Source organism: Polyodon spathula, chromosome 2 (genome assembly GCF_017654505.1).
Source record: "Polyodon spathula isolate WHYD16114869_AA chromosome 2, ASM1765450v1, whole genome shotgun sequence".
Taxonomy (NCBI): Eukaryota; Metazoa; Chordata; class Actinopteri; order Acipenseriformes; family Polyodontidae; genus Polyodon; species Polyodon spathula.
Genome location: NC_054535.1, coordinates 16,696,699 through 16,717,847, shown reverse-complemented (window position 1 = coordinate 16,717,847; position 21,149 = coordinate 16,696,699). Strand labels below are relative to the sequence as shown.

At 37.5% G+C, this 21,149-nt stretch overlaps 2 protein-coding genes across 6 annotated transcripts in view; one reads left to right on the top strand and one right to left on the bottom strand.

Moving 5' to 3' along the window:
• The window catches only part of mfsd8 (major facilitator superfamily domain containing 8), a 20,871-nt gene extending 12,384 nt beyond the window's left edge, over positions 1 to 8,487 (bottom strand). Inside the window, exon 1 of the mRNA XM_041277461.1 lies at positions 8,409 to 8,487. Coding sequence (XP_041133395.1) covers positions 8,409 to 8,473 — 65 coding nt within the window. The 5' untranslated portion in view covers positions 8,474 to 8,487. The remainder of the gene's footprint in view (positions 1 to 8,408) is intronic.
• Positions 1 to 21,149, top strand: part of abhd18 (abhydrolase domain containing 18) — a 22,538-nt gene extending 1,389 nt beyond the window's left edge. For 4 of the 5 annotated variants that reach the window (XM_041277504.1, XM_041277496.1, XM_041277479.1 and 1 more), the window contains 12 exons: positions 625 to 733; positions 870 to 954; positions 1,133 to 1,233; positions 8,247 to 8,325; positions 8,906 to 8,990; positions 12,026 to 12,053; positions 13,159 to 13,297; positions 13,568 to 13,657; positions 15,919 to 16,020; positions 17,174 to 17,549; positions 19,379 to 19,541; positions 19,974 to 21,149. In XM_041277504.1, coding sequence (XP_041133438.1) covers positions 642 to 733; positions 870 to 954; positions 1,133 to 1,233; positions 8,247 to 8,325; positions 8,906 to 8,990; positions 12,026 to 12,053; positions 13,159 to 13,297; positions 13,568 to 13,657; positions 15,919 to 16,020; positions 17,174 to 17,549; positions 19,379 to 19,541; positions 19,974 to 20,043 — 1,410 coding nt within the window. In that variant the 5' untranslated portion in view covers positions 625 to 641 and the 3' untranslated portion in view covers positions 20,044 to 21,149. The remainder of the gene's footprint in view (positions 1 to 624; positions 734 to 869; positions 955 to 1,132; positions 1,234 to 8,246; positions 8,326 to 8,905; positions 8,991 to 12,025; positions 12,054 to 13,158; positions 13,298 to 13,567; positions 13,658 to 15,918; positions 16,021 to 17,173; positions 17,550 to 19,378; positions 19,542 to 19,973) is intronic. The other variant, XM_041277514.1, reaches the window with a different exon arrangement.

Here is a 21,149-nt window from a genome sequence, read left to right as displayed (position 1 = left end):
ATTGAATTTGCAGCATCAGGCTATGCTACTGACATAGTGTACTTGATGTGCTTGCAATACACTGCTGTATACTAGATGGCGCTGGCACTAATATGAAGATGTTGGATCTAGCGTACATTATGTATTTGGAAAGCAACTTGAACAAAAGAGCAGCTCCTGAACTCAGTCTAAGACAACTTTATCACAGTCTTAACACAACAAAAAAACACAATGTTCAAGTAATTACAATAAGTACCCCATAGAATGATTGCAAACATCTTAAAACTGTAAGGGACCAGGAAAAAAAAAAAAATCTACTTACTCTTTAAGTGAAATTGAAAACATTTTTCAAACTAAATGAGGAATTGTTGTGAGGATGTCCGCGATCGACACTTCCTGCTACAACAGTTCAGATGTTCTGATAAAATGAAAAAGGTTACTGTGGGAACCAAGAGCCCTGCTGCAGCAGGATTCATTGACCACACACAAAACTGCCATTATTATTGTAATATGGTTTCAGCCTTCATTCCACCAGACTGTTCTCTCTTCTACAGCACAGTGAATAGATCCTTTGTTTTAAAATAGACAATTCAAGATTGTTCAAGACATTTTCTGCTGCTTTAACTGTCTCCCCTTGTTTTCTAGATGGTTGATAGTTGCTAATGGGTGTGAGCAGGCTGGATGTTATTTACAGAAAGTGTCTCCTCACCAAACTGTTTATCCAAGGATGGGGGAAGCCAGATGATTTGAAAAGGTACGGAACAACTCATTCGAAACACAGCTAATATTAGTAAAAGTAGGGGAAAGGTCAGGCTTTGTTGTACACAGATTTGTTGCACTTAAAATTATTATTTCTCTTTATTCCTCAATTTATAATGTTTTCATTTCAGGATATTTGAGTTTAGGAAAGTAATTGGGAACCGAGAGAAATGCAAGAATTTAGTTGCCAGGGACTATCCATTATTCATTGATAAGGTATTTATTTATTTATTTATCTGTCTATTTATTTATTTGTTTGTTTGTGTAATAATATTAAATTCAACGTAATATAATTTATGCAACTTGTTCCAGGACACTGGAGCTTGTCATTAAAATATTAATAGCAGGGATCTAGGAAATATTATCCTAATTAACCTATTATTTTTTATTGCAGATAGAAGAGCAAACTGACTGTAAGATCCTAGATGGGCATTTCATTTCTCCTTTGGTACACTTTCTTCCTGGCATCTTGCCTGCAGAATCTGTCAAAGCCAGGTATGGTGGATGCTTGTTTTTCATGAAGCTTAGAAACTCTTAATTCTCCCTCCGTTGTCATGAGAATATGGCATAGCACTCTCATTCCACGCGCATTCCACACACATTAGGATGAAATATTGCAGCAGAAATATTGTTAGCTAAAAAAGTAGGGTAAAATCCCCTCCTCACGCTAAAAAGACATGCAAACTTTCACACACAACTTTCCACTAACAAAAAGACAGCATCAAGCAATTGTTTCTAAACAACGAGAACTGCTGATACTGGCAAGCATTTTTGGCCAAAAAAGAATTAATAAGCATACAAGAGGGCTTGAGGTTTAGAGACCTCTTAAGTTACTTTTAAACAATGTTTCAAATAGAATGTAGTTTTGTAAGCAATGTAATAATTATAATAAAAAAAAATACTGCATAAACAGTAGTCTCCAGCTAAGAGAACACCCCTCGGGGGCAAGTGAAGCGTTCTCTAAGACAAAGTTAGCCACCAGACACATTATGAATCAATAAATACATATGTGTTACTTGTCATGATACACGTGCATCAGCATATGAAATGAACTGAATAAGTAAAGGAAAATCAATAGGCAAATATATGTTAACAAACTATATTAATGAAGTAACAGACAAACTAATGTGAATTAACTGACTAGAACTAAATTTAACACAGAACCCCTACACACATTAAAAAATGTAGCAGCAATATACAAGACATGTCGATTATTTAACAGAGTAGTGAAGCAACTTGCCAGAACAGGAAACACCAAATTGTTCAGCAACTTTTGTCTGATTCAGGTTTTTTTTCAAGAGCTCAGACAATTTCCAACTTTGTTTAGTAAGAGAAACAGCGGTGCATTTTGCTGTTCGTTTACATGCAGTTTTGTAGCAATGAGGTGCACTCGTGGAAATCAAAATACAAAACAATTCAACGATATGACGGCGGTCCTGGAAAGATTTAATAAACCAATCGGTGTCCCTCAAAACACACTCCTATACGCGGAGACTACTGTACTAGGAAAATGTGTCTTTTTCAGCTTGAGTTAGTTTCACCTTAGACTTTACAGACTCTTTCGATTAAGATAACATCATGTGTGTTACACTTACAGGGCATCTATCCTCTCACCAGTGCCTGTTGCACTAAGAACAAAATGTTTGCCTCCTGTGTGTATCCCATTAAGTCAACTGCCAGTGGTCTATTGCTGTGATAGTGTATTGTTGATATGAAATCTCTTAAACCTCATTTATAGGGCAAGATTTGTTTCAGGAGACCTTGCAACTGTGTTAAAGAGATGAATACAGCGCCTATCAGCTTGCAGCGAAACAATGTTTGTGCTTATGATTTCCATTACATGAGAGTAGATGTTGAACTTCATGCTGATTTGAACTATGCTCTCGCCAAGATAAGCACCAACTAAAATGTAGCTTTGCATTAAACTCTAAAGCTATGATAGACTGTGATCCATCTGCATCTCCATCCATTTGCGTTGTTTTCCATCTGATGATGTAGATGTCCTTCTGTCTGGTGTTGATTGCTGAAGTGTAATGCTGGCTCCAGGGATCAGCTCATTTTGCCGCCCCAGCACATCAGCACACACAACGGCTGTGATGCTGGCTCCAGGGATCAACCCAATGCGGTCTCCCCAGCGCATCAGCATGACAACCGTCTGGGTTGAGCTAAGTAGGGTTGTCACAAAGACGGCTGAGTGGTGACGTCAGAACCAGGAAATGAATACACAGAGACAGGACAGATGAGGTGAAATGATGAAGACGCTTGCTTGCGCCGGTTTATTGAAAATAAAAGGTTTAAACAAACAGAGACAGGACACGGCACTTTACGCCAAAATAAATAGACAAACAAAAATAGACTAACACTTAACAAACGCTGAGCAGATAGACACACTAACAAACACGGTGAGTTTAAATAAGTATCGTGCTGGTCCCACCAGCACATAATAGCAATTGATAACAAACTCTGACTTGGTTCCTCCTCCTCTCTCTCCCATTCCCTACTCATGAACACCCAACAACCCAAGTGAGTAAAACGTGCATCTATATATACTGTTGTGCTGGGGTTCAATTACCAATTAATTATTCACTTGAATCCCAGCATGTGAATTAATTATGTGCAACCTCATGCTCACATTAACTACTTTAAATGCACGTGAAGTGATGTACAATCCTGTGCCTAAATACAATTATACATTTTTAAACACATGTGAAACACAGACCCGTTTTTATCCCGTGTACCAATGCCTATACACCAACATTTAACACACCACACGCAACATATAACAGAAAATACACGCAGGGGAGGGCACTTTGTCACAAGGGTATATCTCTGGGTTCTTCAAGTGGGCACCTTTCATCCTCGGTGTTTCGTTGACTAGCCCACGACACCTCAAGAGGGCTCAACAGTGATTCTGACGTCCCAGCATCACCTCCCTCCATCCCCCATTCAGCTCAGCCCAGCTTACTTACCTGTACATCAGCGTTGCTTTCTTTCTATTGTGCTTGAGATCCCCGTCCAGAATCTTTGTCTCAACCACAGCTAGTTGCTGCTCCTTTCTGCTGCTTCAGATAAGTTCTTCACTGTGCGACGCAACTCTTGGCCACTGAACCTGACGTCTCTGAGAAACCGGGTTGTAGAGTGTGCCACAAATCCTTGACAACCCACCTCCACTGGGTAAACTTGGACTCTCCATCCTCACTGTTCTGCTTCAGCAGCTAGTTGAGCATACCGAAGTTTCTTCCTCTCATACGCCTCATCCACACCATCTTCCCATGGCACTGTTAACTCTACCAGATGAACAAGGCGTGCTGATCCAGACCGCAAGACAATGTCTGGTCGAAGGTTAGTGGTGGCAATCTCATGTGGAAAAATAAGCCGTTGACCAACAACTGCCGGCATCTTCCAGTCTCTAGCAGCTTCCAGTTGTCCTGAGTGAGGCTTGATTTTAACACCTTTTCTTGGTGGTTGCTCTCCTGGACGGAGGAATATTGTCTTTTGTATGTAATGCTTTGATGGAACTGGTGGCAACTTATTGGTCGGGTTACGCTTGTCTTCCAATGCTAAGGCCAAACATCGCAGCACCTGGTCATGGCGCCAAGTAAACCGTCCTTGGCTAAGACCCACCTTACATCCTGTCAAAATGTGCGTTAATGTTGCAGGTAATGAACACAAATGACATGAGGGATCCTCACCCACCCAGTGGTTTAGGTTCTGTAGTGATGGGAGAACATCATATTCTGATCTAATGAGGAAACTGATCCTGCTCTGTTCCATTGTTCATGGGTCTTGCCAGCTGATCTTGCGTTGTTCCGCACTCTCCCATCTCATCCATTCTCCCTGCTTGGCCTGGGAAACGGCCTTAACACACCTCATTCTCTGCTTTTGCACCTCATTGACTACCAGCTTCCTCTGTTTGCCTGAGACCAAAACCTCCTTTTCCATGCTGAACTTGCCCCATTATATCTCAGATTCAAAGAGCAGCCTTACATCTTCCACAGCTTTCTTTGCTGTCCATTTTCTTCCAGTTTTCAACACAGCTGCTGCCTCCCTTATGCATTTGTCACATGAATCTACTAATGTCATTTCCAGTCGGACTTTGGCGCACTTAAACTCCTTGGTTAGAGTAGAGATTGGTAGCTGCAGTATTTCTTTACCATACAGTCCCACTCTACTGAGGCAGCGTGGAACTCCCAACCATTTCCTGACATGAACTGATTCAAGCTTCCAGCTTCTCAGCCAGTGGTCACAGCAGTCTTTGCAATAGACCGAACTGAAAGCACCAGAGTTTCAGTTTGTCTGGTAAAGTGCTGCTGTCTATGTCTTCATCCCTTCCACTGCTTGTTGTCTAAATTCTCCCACACAAACTGTGTCCTTTAGATCCCCGTCATACCATCTCCCTAGACTTTTCACTGGCTTCTCGGACACTTTTGGTATTGCCCCACCATTAATGTAGAGTCTTTCATCTACTACTTTACCGTTAATTATAGAGATGCTCCTTGATTTAGTGGGTTTGAATTGCATTCTTGCCCATTCAATGTTACTGGTTAATTTGCCAATAACCGATTAGTGCAGGCTACTATTGTAGTCATTGTTGTCATCTCATCCGTGTATGCTCGAATCGGTGGTAGTCGCATTCCAGAAGCCAAGTGCTCTCCTCCCACTACCCATTTTGATGCCCTTATAATTATTTCCATTGCCATGGTAAAAGCCTGTGGAGAAATGGTACATCCTGCCATTATTCCAACTTCTAGGCATTGCAATGTAGTGCTGAATTCTGAAGTTGAAAAACTAAATTGCAAATCTCCAAAGTAGGCTTTCACTAAATGTATTATTGTCATCGGTACGCTGAAAAAATCAAATGCTGCCCAAAGAAGTTCATGTGGCACTGAACCATATGCATTAGCCAAATCCTGGAATGTCACATGGAGCTCCTTCCTCTCCTTTTTTGCTGATTGAATTTGTTGCCAGATGACGCTGATGTGTTCTAAGCATCCTGGGAAACATGGAATGCCTGCTTTTTGTAGTGATGTGTCAATGAAGCAGTTCTTTAATAGGTAGGTTGACAATCTCTGAGCAATAATGCTGAAGAAAATCTTGCCTTCTATGTTTAATAGGTAAATCAGATGAAACTGACCTATGCTTGTAGAATCCTTTTCTTTTGGTATAAAGACTCCACCTGCTCGGCGCCATGCTCTTGGTACAACCTGTTATTCCCATGCCACTTTCATCAATTTCCACAGGATTCGTAGAACTCCAGGTGCACTCTTGTATACTCTGTATGGAACTCCATTAGGCCCTGGAGATGATGATGCCCTTGCTTTTTTCACAGCTTGCTGTACTTCTTTCCACTTAGGTGCACAGTCCTCCATTTCTTACTCGGGTGGATTGATAGGTGGAATATCTGAAGGAATTGACCTGTGTCCCACACAGTTTTCTCACAAGCTCTTGGCCATTTAACTCCAGGCTTGTACCCGTTGAGGTTCTTTTCTCTCTTACGCTGGTTCGTCAGACCGGGTTCGCAAGGATCATTAGGTTCATCACTAGTTGTATTCACGCAAGTCCTCCTCACGTCTATGACAGGGGTGCTGGTATCCTGCGAACTGTGGTTTGCTTCCTGTCGCTGGATTTCATTCGACTGACTTGACTGACTTCATAAGAAGTACTGGTCAATGCGAGGCCCTTGTTCATTCTCCCTTGATGAATCTTCATACCCCTGACCGTTGTCGCCATGCTCCAGCCGCAGACACAAACCTGAAGTTCCATATCTTTGCTAACTGCACATCTTGAACTAGTCTTTTGTGAAGTACTCTCCGTTCTCATATCCGTTTCCGTTCCGTCGTTAACCGTGTTATCCAACGTTGAGTCATCTTCCACCACCGCTCTTGCGGACTCTAATTTCTTAGAAGCCTTGGGTGGGTGTCTTCAGCATCCTGTTTACCTTTGAAAACATAGAGCTGGATACTGCTGACCAGGGTAGCTAACCCTTGCCATCCCCAATGGGGTCTCTTTCCTCCTGTCAGCTGTCTCTCCATGCTGTCACAAGGTCTTTCCCTTGTTGCCAGCTGCACTATTCACAGCAGTCACTGGATGTTTCCAGATCTTCATGATTTCCATTACATGAGAGTAGATGTTGAACTTCATGCATAAAATAATATTTCTCTTAGAGACGAAAACTAGAATGTTTTCATTTTAGGATATTTGAGTTTATGAAATAATTAGGAACAAAGAGACATGCAAGATCTGGAAAGTTACAAAAAAGGCCAGTTTGGATTGAGTACCTGCCGAGGAAATCTTCTGGGCTGGTATGGGCTGGTATTTACTACCAGTATTTCAAGTGTGTGTGTGAGTGAGTGAGTGAGATATATCTATATATCTCAAACCTGTATTAAACACCCTTACACAGGGCTATTGTTATAAGACAAATATGGTTTTAAATGGCACGTCCTAAATTCAAAGGAATATGGTAACCAATTTAGTGGTCTTTTATCCATAATCAATAAAACAACAGTGCTGTCTTGTAAAGGAAGAGAAAAAATGTGGAGAAACAGGTGGTCCTCCCTAGATGACAGAATTAAAGTAGACAGTAAGTGTCAGAAAAACTGCTGAAAAATTTGGCACTAGAAAGACACAGATACAGCATTTTGAAACGGAAGAAACTAGGGCTTGAAGTTTTAGGTTTTTATTTTTATTTTTGTTAATGTGACCGTGTTTTGAGCCAATTCAGTATCTTAATTAAAGCTTATTTTTACCTTGATGTCCTGACTGACTTGTTGATTCTGTTTCACCTTTATTGTTTGAACACAAGAGCAAGCAATGACATTAATCACTTTCCCAGATGCTACTTTAACTTGCATTTCGTTCTCGCACTTGCCTGGGAACTGGGTAGCTTTCCAATGTGTCTGTTTTGTGTTGTGTTGTTCTTTCCTGCTATTTCAACAGAATATTCTCAAAATTAGGATGTAAGACTTAAAGGCAAACCGTTAAAAGGAAAATAAACACTGAAAAATTCAAGCCATACTTATGAAAGGCAGACACAGGCATTGAAATTTGCAAAGGTTTTAAAACATTTTGTGTGGCCTGAGACAGGCAATCATTCATTATTTCACAAAATGATTTGATTTGTAAATGCATTATCTAAATGAATGTTATTAAATTACATACTTTTGTTCGTATTACATCTTCTGGATTTTGTGTATGTAAGACATACATAATTACAGGAAAGCATGTCAGAGACAAGTTGAAAATTCATAAGTTATGAGCCCTCTTTTAAGAGACCATCTGTGTTAAGAGGCCACTATTGAGTAGTCTCTTAATACAGGTTTGACTGTGTATGCTTTCAAAGTGATATGCAGAACATGGCTTACATAGTGTGACAGACAAAGGAAAAGCTTAATTTTAGTATACTGCCACTGACAATAAAGCACTACCCTGTTTTGTGTATTGTACAGAAACAGGACGTATGAGAAAATCAAACATCACTGTTTCCTTTTCTATCTTTCCTTTTTAAGGTTTCAATTTATAGTGCCTAAAGAATGGAGGAGAAATTACCGACCAGTATGCATTCATCTTGCAGGCACTGGAGACCATGTAAGTTTAAAGAATCTTAAATTTATGAGAACCCCCAAGCAGGAGATATACATCTTGCATATTAATGTGATTTAATTTCTTACCTGCAGTCCACATTATTTAGTTCTTCCTCCCTTATATTAGCAGTTTTGTCAGCTGAAAATATCATGGCAGTTTTTTGCATTCGTCAAAGAATGCAGTCTGTGTGTCTGCATAGAGTTGACATTGAGTGTCTGGGTTGTATCTTTTATCTAGACACTCCCTTCCTTCCTGTTGTTCTCTACATTGCAATGTAGTCGTCAAGTGCTTAATGAAACAGCTAGTAGACTTACTGCTTTACCTTGATAACCTGCCTTGTTGCTGGTGGAAATCCCCATGGAGACACAGCAGAAGATTGTATACATATAAAGCCTGCTGCCTAAATAAACTAGTGGATGCGTCAGGCTACAAATGCTATTTAAATATTTTTTGAACCACTTCTGTACCTTTTTCTATGATGTTTAGCAATACCTAGCTGATATTGCTCTAGTAAAGATGTTCTTTCTGCATAGCTGATTTGTGGGCCTCGTTACTGTACTGTATGTATTTCTCTGTCTTCCAGTTTTTTTGGAGAAGACGCACATTAATGGCTCGTCCAATGATAAAAGAGACCGGCATGGCATCACTGTTGCTAGAAAACCCTTATTATATCCTTTAAGCAAAATGCTTCCCAAATAGTGAAAATACCCTGACTTTAGATAAATGTATGTTTGTGGGTGGGGATGGGGAAGTTTTATTTCACAGTAGCGGGTAGTGGGTTCTGCTCCATTTTCAAACCCTGCTAAAGTGTGGTTAGGACAGCAACAAGAGATTCACCACCACTGTGGAGGATACAACTCTCCCTCCTTTATAAGTTGTCCCTTTACACTGCAGAACATGTTATAAGGTTTTATGGTCATGACCCCCTATTTGCCCCATAATGCCATTACGCTAGCACTTTCTTTCTCGTTTCAGTCGGAAACAAAAGTGTCACCCCCATACACCGTATACAGGATAATTCAAGAAAACATGTTAAATACAAGCATTTAGTGAACATTTGCCATTAATTCATATGGCAAAGACCAAAGTACACAGTACAGTGCTACCCCATGATAACTTGACCTGTCGTAGTGCGGAATTGGTTATAACACGGCAAGGTCGTAGCTCCCATTTCCCCCATAATGCAATTTGATTCGCAAACTTTGGGTGAACATTCCAGATATACAGCAAGAAGCATGAAAACGAAAGTCTTTCTCTGTTAAAATGAAACTGGATGCGGTGGACAGAGTAAGAAAAGGTGATACTGAAGCAGCCGTTTCAAAATATGTAAGTGTTGCAGAATCTACATTATATGGATGGCTAAAAGACATAGAAAAACTGAGAGGTTTTCTTGATAAGATTGACTCAAAAGGGGCTGCTCTAGGAAAAAAAAATGCTGCGCTGAAGAGTGAGACAAGCTGCTGTATGAGTGTGCTCCTGTGAGAGTGCAAGACTGTTTGTTGTTTTTGGTGTGGCCCAGGCTAACTAGACGGGAGTAATCGTCCCAATAAACTGTGGATTCGAGTACCTGCCAATTGTGTGTGTCTCCTTCCTTCATTTTCCACCATACGCTACAATAATAATTTGGCTTGTGGGCATTGTAGACACAAATAACGCAGTCTCCTAATTATGGACCCGACAACCACGTTATAACGGGGAAGCACTGTATCTCTATATATATATATATATATATATATATATATATATATATATATATATATATATATATATATATATGTATATATGTATATATATGTATATATATATGACACCCAGTATATATGTGTATGTATATGTATGTATATATGTGTGTGATATATACATATATATATACATATATATATATATAGTATATATATATATATGTATATATATATATATATCTATATATATATATATATGATATATATATATATATATCTATATATATGTATTATATATTATATATATATATTATATAGACTATATATATATATATATATATATATATATGTATATATATATATATATATATCTATAATATATATAGTTATATATATAATATATATATATATATATATATATATACTATATATATATATATATATGTAGATATATATATATATATATATAATAATATATATATACATATATATATATATATATATATATATATATATATATATGTATATATATATATATATATATATATATATATATATATATATATATACATATATATATATATCGTATATATGGTGAATTATATAATATATATAGTATATATAATACGATATAATATATATTTATATATATATATATATCTTTATGTAATAGGCCATAAGCATATTTCATATCAAAACATTTGTTCATGACAAAAGTATTGGCATCTTTACATTAAAAGTCTAAAAATTGAGTAGAACTAATTTTCAAATATTCATTGATTGAAAACATTTCCACATTAACTAAGCTGCATTATAGTTAAAAGCTAGAAAAAGGGGTCATTATTTCCAACATTGTATGAATGTTTTGGCAACACAGCAGGTGATGGCCAAGACAACAGTTTGATTTACGTTCCAGAAAAGTATTCATAGCAAATTACAAGAAATGTAATACCAAATTACATTGAGCTGTAATCAAGAAGTACGGCAGAACAAATTTAACTGAAATGCTTGAAAGGAGTGAATGTCCAAAGAAAATTGCAGGTACAGCAGGTTAAAGAATTGTCCAGCTGAAAAATAAAATTCAAGAATAAAAGCCAAGGACATAAAGAAAAACTTGGGATCATCAGGCATAATCGTTTACGAAAGAGCTGCAGCAAGTCACCGGAACACAGATGAGTTGTAGACCTCGTTGTAAACCACCTTTAAGGAAAATTCATAACACAAACTGTCTAAAATATGAACAGGAATCTGAAGCATGCTTTAACTGGTATTTTACCAGTTCAGGGACTGGAGACATTGATGCGATTGAAGATCGAATAAATGCAGCCATTTATCAAAACATTTTAAGAAAGTACAATTATACCATCTGCTCATAGGCTAATTAGCACATTTTATCTTCTAACACGACAACAACACTAAGCATACAGCTATGTCAACTCTGGAATTCTTATACCTCAATCCAATAGAAATGCTTTGGACTGATGTGGAAAAAAGCTGTAGCCAAGCATTATGTAATTAATCTGTCTGAGCTGAAGAAATATGCAAGAGTGAATGTGCCCAGATGCAGCATATTGGTTAAGAAAAAAGCTGTAATAAAAGCAAAAGGAGGACACATGAAATACTAAAGCAGGGTGCCAAGACTTTTGTCATGAACAAATACTTTTTTTTTTTTTTTTTTTTTTTAATAAATAAATATTTTTGGTTAAATTAGTAGAAATTGTGTATTTTGCTTTTTGTTTGATTAAAAAGTGGTTAAAGTTTGCTAAGTGCTTGAATTAGGGTATAAAAAACATAGGGTGTCAGTATGAGGCAGAGCACAATCAGCACAGCCTTGTAACTCTGGCTCCTGACAGCTGCGTTATTAAGGGGGGCCCCCCGAGTTACTGAGATATACAATTGGATAATTTTATATTGTTGCTGACCAGCATTGTTGTGTTGTAAAAAAAAAAAAAAAAAAAGATTTTAGTAGGGCTAGGAATGTTTTTATTTATTTACTGTGTTCCCTTAACCTAACATTTTACATGGATACAGAAAACCAAAGGACCAAGTGTAAGTATTTTGTTAACACTTGTTTTCACATGGGCTCTATTTGGAAGAAAAGGCTCATTTTCAGAGGAATATAAGATAATATAAGAATATAAGACAATTTAACAGTATAAAGCAAGCAAATACCTTCCTGCAATGCAGTTGTTTCTTGTGCTGCATATAACCTTAAGATTGTATTATTCCTTTGACATTTGGCTTTGCAAAATAGGCCCCATATACTTCTAAAGAAACACCTGTGCCCCCTGGAATCTGTAACTCTTTTTAGCAGCAGTGCATGCAAATCCTTGCTTTCATGGATTAGAAATTAATATGGGTGTGTTTGTCACAGTTAGGCTTTTTGGATTTGAATAGGTCTACCGCAACATTTAATTACCACTAATAACATCTGTTGCACTTCATACAGGATGTATTTAAATATAATGAAAAGTTTATAGTAACGTTACTGATCTTCTGTATTAAATTAACAACCCAGACAAGTGCTTGACCAATGAGAAAGCTCTATTGTGTTGTGCAGCCAATCAGTTATAGTAAAAGAAGGGACTGAGAGGTATGAGTTGTTTTTCGTATAACAAATTTTGACAGACATAGCTTTATATTATTGTATTCTGAAGGGTCTCTTAGCATTGGCTCTAGCACTGAGGGATAAGAAAACATCTGGCAGCCAAATTGTTAATAATTGGAAATATCAAGTAATTTAATTAGTTGCTTTAGGTCTGGTTTACCATCTGAAATCCCAGCTGTTTATAATGTTTTGTAACTACTGTAATTGTCATTATGGGGATGATCATCATTTTAAAAGGATATTTTTGATAGAAGGTATTCTGTGTGGGCTTTATATATTTATGATGACTCAGTATTTCTCCATGCATATGTGTTTCCAATACTGCACCATCAATGTCATAATATCTACAAAACTTGGTATATGCCAAAACTTTAAGGTTGTATATTAATAGACAGACAGCTGTGCCAGTGATGGCTGAAACAAAGAGACAGGTGTATCAGTGATGGCTGAAAGTCAGTCAAGCTTTTTATGTTACCAAGAATAACAGTTTTCATGGTAAAAGGTGTGTTCTATAAACTGGATGACATGTTTTTTCTTTTTTGAAAGGCGGTCAAGTTTAAAAAATGTCTCCGACCTGTTTGTGATGGGAGGGGCTCTGGTCTTGGAGTCTGCTGCTCTTCTCCACTGGCTGGAGAGGGAAGGGTACTGGCCCTTGGGAATGACAGGCATATCCATGGGTGGACATGTAAGTTGGCATAGTAAAGGACCTGCTAATTAGTTGTTACTTAAATCATAACAGGGCAATGTGGAGAAACAGTATTTCTATGTGGATAAACTCCAAGATAGAATGAAAGTTGTTGTGTATGTGAGTTTTTCTTCTAGGTATACCAAGCCCTTTGGACTTTGGCTCAGTTATGTGTTGCTTTCGCTCTGAACAGGATTTACTGAACAGCTATGCAATGGATAGCCAAAAGTGCTTTTCTGACAAGTATTCTTGTGTTTTACGATCTTGCAGATGGCTTCATTAGCTGTTACAAACTGGCCTAAGCCAATACCCCTGATTCCATGTTTATCCTGGTCAACTGCTTCAAGTGTATTCACGACGGTAAGATGCTGCATTTTGAAGAAAAATGTAAAACTTTTGTGATTTTTATAATAACAGTTACAGCTGCTTTCACAGACCCCGCTTAGCACTAATCTCGAATAATCTCACGTGACATGGACTTGTCTTGTTCGGAGAAGAGAGTCGGCGCTCTGCCTGGAACTTGCTACCTGCTGTGTTTGGTTGCAGGAAAAGGGAGCTGGAGATTGGACAGCTTCCCATCACCAACTAGCAAGTTTGAATGTCCTGGCAGAGCTGCCCTGACATACCCCCAGCCTGTTGAGATCCAGAGAAAGCAAACAGGGCAGACGCTTCTTTTGCGGTAAACAAACCTAACAGCATGTGTCACATATGACCAGTGTTTATTCTGTGTTACTGTTTAATTGTTTTTCTGTTGGGATAGGGACTAGCTTCAGGATTTTTAGCTCCCAGCAAGCGTGTAGGAGTTGTGTCAGCGTGACCACCTTTATAGTAGGAGAAGCACAGTGCCGTGTTCACGACACCTTTAGTTTTTAGTAGGGGTTTTAATCAATTAACAATGAATCGATTAATCAGACCAGTGGGCTTTGGTCGATTAAAAAACAATCGATTTGATATAATCTTGTCTAAATGTTGCGCAAAAAATGCATCTTAAAAAATGACGGAGGGTATTTATTGGAAGTATTTACCTAGGGCTTCTGTTTTACGGTATTTATAATTAATTTTTCAGTGGTTATTTTTAGCTGTTTTCAAATGATATGTAAATTGTTTTTTGTTCAGGGCTTTTGTTTTTTATATACGGTATGAAATTATTGTTTTTGGTTAGTTTTTTTTTTTTTTTTTTTTTCTGTCACAATATGCAATTCTGTTTTGAATTCCACAAGCGTGTAAATACTCCCTATCATACTGTAATATAGCTTTAAATGTCCCAATCAAGAACATCTCATTTTAAATCTTGCAAGCGTGTTACAGTCCTCCAATAGAAGTGTAGGAATTTGCTGCCACTCAGTAGTTGGGGTGGGTTTAAAGTATTCAGAACGAATCAATGCGAGGTACAAGTCAGGAAGGAGGGACATTGCCCAGCTGCACTGGGAAAGTTTTTTTTTAATTAGTTTTTAATTTGTTTGGTTTTTTTTACGGGGAAAGGAGTCAAGTGCATTTCCAGTGTTTTCAGGTGTTTATTGGATATGCACATAAAGTAAGTAAGTTGCCTTTTCTTTTTATTGAATGTGTTTCTTTCATGCGCTACAGAAAGTGTATATTGAAAAACGTGTTTGTCTGAAAAATTGGCTGGATTCGTGATTTAACTGCAGTGTATATAGTTAGGGTTCGCTGTTAGGCGCTTTAAAACATAAGGTGAAGAAAGCTAAAGAAATTTCCAATGCTGGACACTTTTTTACTATTATTATTATTATTATTATTATTATTATTATTATTAAATTGTTTACTATTATTTGCAGTGTTAAGTTTGCTCTTATTACGATGGATCTGTGGTTGGTTCGTGCAAAAGAAAAAAAAAACACAGCAGAAGTGACATACAGAAAAGCTAGTGGCATGTTGGATTTCTATTTTTTTTACCGGTATATGTAGATGTGTGTTGTTGAGGAGGAGGAGGGGTGTCAGGCATCGGGTGTCAAGTACCTACAGACAAGGGGAAGGGGGACTGTGTCCAAAAACCTTGAGAACCACTGCACAAGAAAACAAGTGTGATTAATAGAGCGGATGATTAATCGACCAATAGAAAATGTCCAGATTAAAACCCCTAGTTTTTAGTTTCTATTTCTATATCTGTTTTTTTTTTTTGTATTTCTTTTTTTATACACTGTTGTATACACTGTCTTGTGTATACAAAGGTGTATACACTGTCAGCCCAACTAATAACATTGTTGGTAGCAACCTGTGGCTTTTTTTGTGTGCTGAGCATCTGTGTGACGTCAGTTCTTGTACCTTCCCGTCTTTCAGCGGTTGCATCACCTATCACTATCACACCTTACCTTAAGTAATATAAGGTAGTCCAAGGTTAGTACTGATCAGGGTCTGTAAAACCAGGCGGTAGAATGACTCCAACATCATAAAGATCGGTTGGAAATATGGTTTTGGTAAGTTTGATAAAATATGGAAAAAATGTCAAATTCAAAACTACTATGTGCACGTTATTTTCTGTTGCATGCGTATTCAGTATTTTAATTAAACGCATTATAACCAGTACTCCTTGTTTCAGTGGGTACAGTTTGTAACTAATTGCCATTTGGGATTTCAAAATGCATGTTCTTTTTTTATTTCAGGGTGTTTTAAGTAAATCGATAAACTGGAGAGAGCTAGAAAAACAGTATGCCACACATACAGTATATGAAGAAGAAATTATTAGAATGCTTGAATATTGTGGAGTAAGTGTTTGTTTTTGTTTTTAATTGGAATATTTGGAATTCAATAATACAGATTAGCTCCTTATTTTTAACCAATGCTTAGAAATAAAATAATAAGTTAACAGTACAGTAGTGACTTACTGAAGGCTGTATTTTCGGATCCCTGTGTCAGAATTTGATTAAAGTTTATTTAGATATTTGTTCCTTTACATTTTACATTCTGTAAAGTTTTTCACAATGGCCTACTTTTTCAGAGTACCTCCATCTGATTGGCTGAGCAATTAGAAGCTGTATCTTTGGAACCCTCCCTGAATTTGGACACTATATAAACCTCTCTTAACAAAATGTATATATGAAGTTTCTGACCACCATTGACAGGTCCATATTATATTTCACATGTACATTTGTGCATATTGAGAACTGTTTATCCAGTTGTGATAAAACTTAGGACATTCTTTAACACACGTTTTAGCAAGTAAAGTACCACAATGAGTGCATATAGTATCTTGAGGATCTAGGGAACTGCATACCAGTTGTAAGGAAACTGAGTGGATGGCATTGCTTTGCATAGGTTACTGACGGTATCAGAATCTGGGGATATGTTGAGGTACCTGTCAACGTGATGTTTTCAGGGTACTGAGAGACTGCATTTTTATTGACATCTGTGGCATTGCTGACGTGTGTTCATACATGTGGTAGAGTGGGTAAGCTCTTAGCTGTCACTGGAGAAGCTTTATGTGGTTCATAAAAACATACATGTTTAGTTATACAACTCCTTTACAGAATTTAATCAGTTTATCAAACCTGCCCCTTATTACTATTAATAACATTAATGAAAAGCCTTCATCCTGTTCAATAGCTTTTTTTCACAAGAATGAGAAAAAGAGAAATAAAAAGGCTGCCAAAATAATCTATTTTATAATCTAATATTTTTAATTCTTTGAATTGCTCCCCCCAGAACAGAATTACAAAGTAGAGGAAAACATGCAAGCAAGTATTCCATTACTTCAGGTTTCCCAGACCCCAATTAGCACTAATTTTGTACTACAAATGTTACCTTGGGTAAGGTGGTCCAAAACTAGTGTTAGTCAGGGGATGTGAAATCTGACACTGCTGCGTAAGTTTTTGCATAAATCTAAAGGCTGTATTGTGTCTTTGTTGTTTCCTTATTTAGACTGATTCATTTAAAATGGGTCAAGACTTTGTAAAGAGCTCTCCCACCAGCTTTGGCAATCTCCAGAATTTGGACATCTCCTCTGACATACTTGACTTTGGTGGGACAGGAACAGGACAGATGTTGGGGACAGATAGTGCCCATCAGCTCCACACCCACAAGACCACCATCAGTGCCTTGGGACAAGGCCAGGTGATTAAAGTGCGGGGTGTGGATGAGACCCTGTCTGCTGTAAGCAGCAGCAGTGCCCATCTAGACATGCTGAACACAAGTGCTTTTTCAAAGGAGCGCAACAGAAGACCACCGCATCAGCAGGAGTCGTTGAACTTCATGAAGGGAGTCATGGATGAATGTACACACATAGCCAACTTCTCAGGTAATTGCGCTGCTGAGTACAACGAGCTTAGAATTGGAATTGCTGGAATTTGACATTATGATTGGTAAATCTAGGATATTTTGAGGAATGCTTATTCTTACCAAAAATGACACAAATGCTTTGTACTTCACCTGTGGTCATCGTACATCTTTGCAATGCATTGATTTTTTATTTGGAAATCAGCCTGCACTCATAAAACTTGTTTCCCCAATGTTGACTATACTGTATGCACAATATGCCAGAAAGGCAGGCTTTTTTTTTTATTCTTGTCAAATCACTATTGGCAGAAATAGAGTCCCTATAAACCATTAGGTAATTGTAAAATGGAAAAGAATAACAATGTATTATTACAATCACTCATGGTTAGAAGGGTAGAATCAATGGTTTAGATCTCATTTATTACAATAAGGAAAATCACAGCTCAATCACAGTCCATTCTGTAAGCTCAATAACACACTTGAAGTTGTTGGCGGTTCTGCTGAAAAAGTGAACCATGCCGGAGTACTCATTTAGAAGAGCTTTTCTAATTTACACCACCATGTAGTGCATGTTTTGCATTTAGCCTGTCTTATGGACTTGTTACACAAGTCAGTGCGCTGGCAACATAAATTGTAGCAATGTGTTGTAGCAACGTCGCCGCGGGGGGATTTGTCCTGTTACACGATACAACGAACAGGCAACTCACACACATACAAGTTGCCTTTAATCCAAGCAATGTCCAATCATATTTAAGAACGACGTCAGAAAATGACAGAGGTAGAATAAAGTCACGGGGATAAAAAAATAAAATAAAATAACTGTCTTTCATAAAAGCATATTGCGACGTTGGTGCACACAGGTTCAGCAGAGAAGTATGGGACAAGGAAATGGAATTTCAATTTGTTGCTTTTTTATTTGCTCTGCAACGGTGATTACTAACTAACAGTGGCATTTATAAGCACTAAACTAAGCAGAGAATAAAGATGCAAACGGGAAAGGGTAAGAAACGGCAAGCATAACATTGGGAGCTAGAAAAACACACAAGGATCACACAAAGAGGGTGTGGGGCTGACAAGAGACATGTACATTAAATTAAGTGCAACCGTACAACAATTAAACAACAAGTGGAACAATAATTTCAATTAAAAAGAGGAAACTGTTCAATGTATGTCCCGTAGCGAATGCTGGCAGTTAGTATTACACACACACACACACACACACATACAGACACACTGAATTTATGAACTGTTAACATTCACTAAGTATTTAATCAAAGAGCTTAGCTTGATTCAGATTTTTTTTTCTTCTCCAAAAAAAAAGGACTGGAAGTACGGTGTTGGAGCTAGTTCAAAATATGTAATTATTTATTTGAATTAATAAACGATAAATGCATTTTTTTTAAACATGAAATTTAATTTAAGGAGAAACACTTTCCAATAAAATCACATACAGCTTGAACACAATTGACCACCTTCGTAAAACTCTATGATAAGTATTTCTTTGTCTTGAGTCTAGGTAATTGTGGCTTTCATGTCCATTTCAACTATTGTTTTCACTGTGGCAGACAGAATCACTTGACACACACTAGTTCTCTGATTGGATATTGCCTGGAACTTGTTGCCTGTAGTAGGATTGCTGTCCACTTAAGCAATTGCGTTGGCAGGCAGTTGCCAGAACTTTGACACTACGTTGTCAGGGCTGTTCAACGGGGCAATCATCACGGGATTTGGTCGCAGGCGATAAAAGTTGCTAGTAAATTGACTCGTGTAACAAGGGCTTTAGTCACAGACCACAGTCACAGTAATGCTATTTTGATTTGCCACATTAACACTGGTTCATTTTCCTTGTAGTTCCAGTTGACCCTAGCCTGGTCATTGTGGTCCAGGCCAAGGAAGATGCCTACATCCCAAGAACTGGAGTGCGCAGCCTTCAGGAAATCTGGCCAGGTTGTGAAGTCAGGTTCCTGAACGGGGGACATATCAGTGCCTACCTCTTCAAACAAGGGTTGTTCAGGTAAAAAATAAGAATTGAAATGATAGGATGATTCATTTAGTTTGGTGCCAAGACCTGTTTAGTAAATAGTCTGTCAAATAAAATAAAAAACAGATATTTTTCTGAATACATAATGGGAAGGAAATGTTGTTTTCATCTTTGTATAGTTAACGGTACAGTTGTGATGCTTTATTGAAGGTGATATCATAGGAACCCATGTCCGAATCTGATTAAACTTTATTTGGTTGTATGTTGCGTGAAATTATTCTGCATAATGTAATGTGTGTCACAATTAACTACCCACCACCTTATTGTCTTAGCCATTAAAAGATTAAACTTTGGGGGGGGGGGAAAGGAACTCGAATTTACAGCAAGACATTGTAAATAGTTGAACATTGCTTCACTGACTAGAATGTACACTTATTAACTGAGCTTTTTTTGTGTTTATTCCAGGCAAGCTATCTATGATGCCTTTGACCGCTTTATTCAGAAGTATTCGGCCAAGAAACATGGTTTACCTTGACTGCGGCTGTTCCCTGCCACACAGACAGACAGATACACACACTCACACACAAAAGAACAAATACATAAAAGAATACAGATTGTTTGGACATCCCTCAAAAGGTAATGGGTGCTACAAAATTGTAGATGGCTACAAAAACAAAAATGTAATAATTTAATGAAAGAATGATAGTTTTAAAATGATTTAAAATCCCAAATCAAGTTTTCACATCAAATCCTATCCAGCATGTGTATGAGGACCTGATGGACGATTTGCTCTTCAAACATACAGACTAGATCTCTTTGAACAATGAGATGTAATTCTGAGAACTGGACTTCAGTGCCTGCACTGTTTACAAGAAACAATTTGCTTTACCTTTGCTATGCCTCATGTGTCTGTATTGCATTCATATATTTTTCTCATAATGGATTAATTTTGCATGTTTAACTCGGTAGAGTTCACCATTTCTCTTATGATTACCATACTATATCCAGATCATGCCTCCTCTTTGCAGCAATGCTTGCTTTCTGTTCTCACAAGTCATTCAGTTCTGTCAGAGCGCCAGCACAATTGCAGGAGAGAGCATGATGTTGATACACAATGAAACTTATAAGAGAAATTATCTTTCTCCTGCTGAACACTCTGGAATAAAAGTAAAGAAATGAGTAGGAACTGTTCGAGACAAAACCGTGTAGAAGTGATAAAGGACATTATCTGGTAGAAAATGGATTTCAGTAAGAATGCCTTTGAAGAAACCCTTTTGGAGGAAGCATACATTATATATCCCCTTTGTTTCACTCCAATATGTGCTTTATTTAGTTTTTTTTTTTTAATATGTTTTTTTTTTTAATATATTTTTCTGCATTTAAACGGTATACTGTTTTGAAAACCATTGTAGCCAGTCAGTTAACCTTTAGAAGAACCCTGATACTGTACTGGCTTATTAAAAAAAAAAGTCCACTTTATATCAGTTAATTGTAATTGCTGCTGCCATTCTAAAATTAATACGTCTTGTTTTTAATCCTGTACCTGAAATATAACCATTAAAGAGCAAGTAGTGGGGTTCTGAAAAATACAGCGTTATATGTCCCCACATGTTGCTTCAACCGTTTAAATAACATACCTGT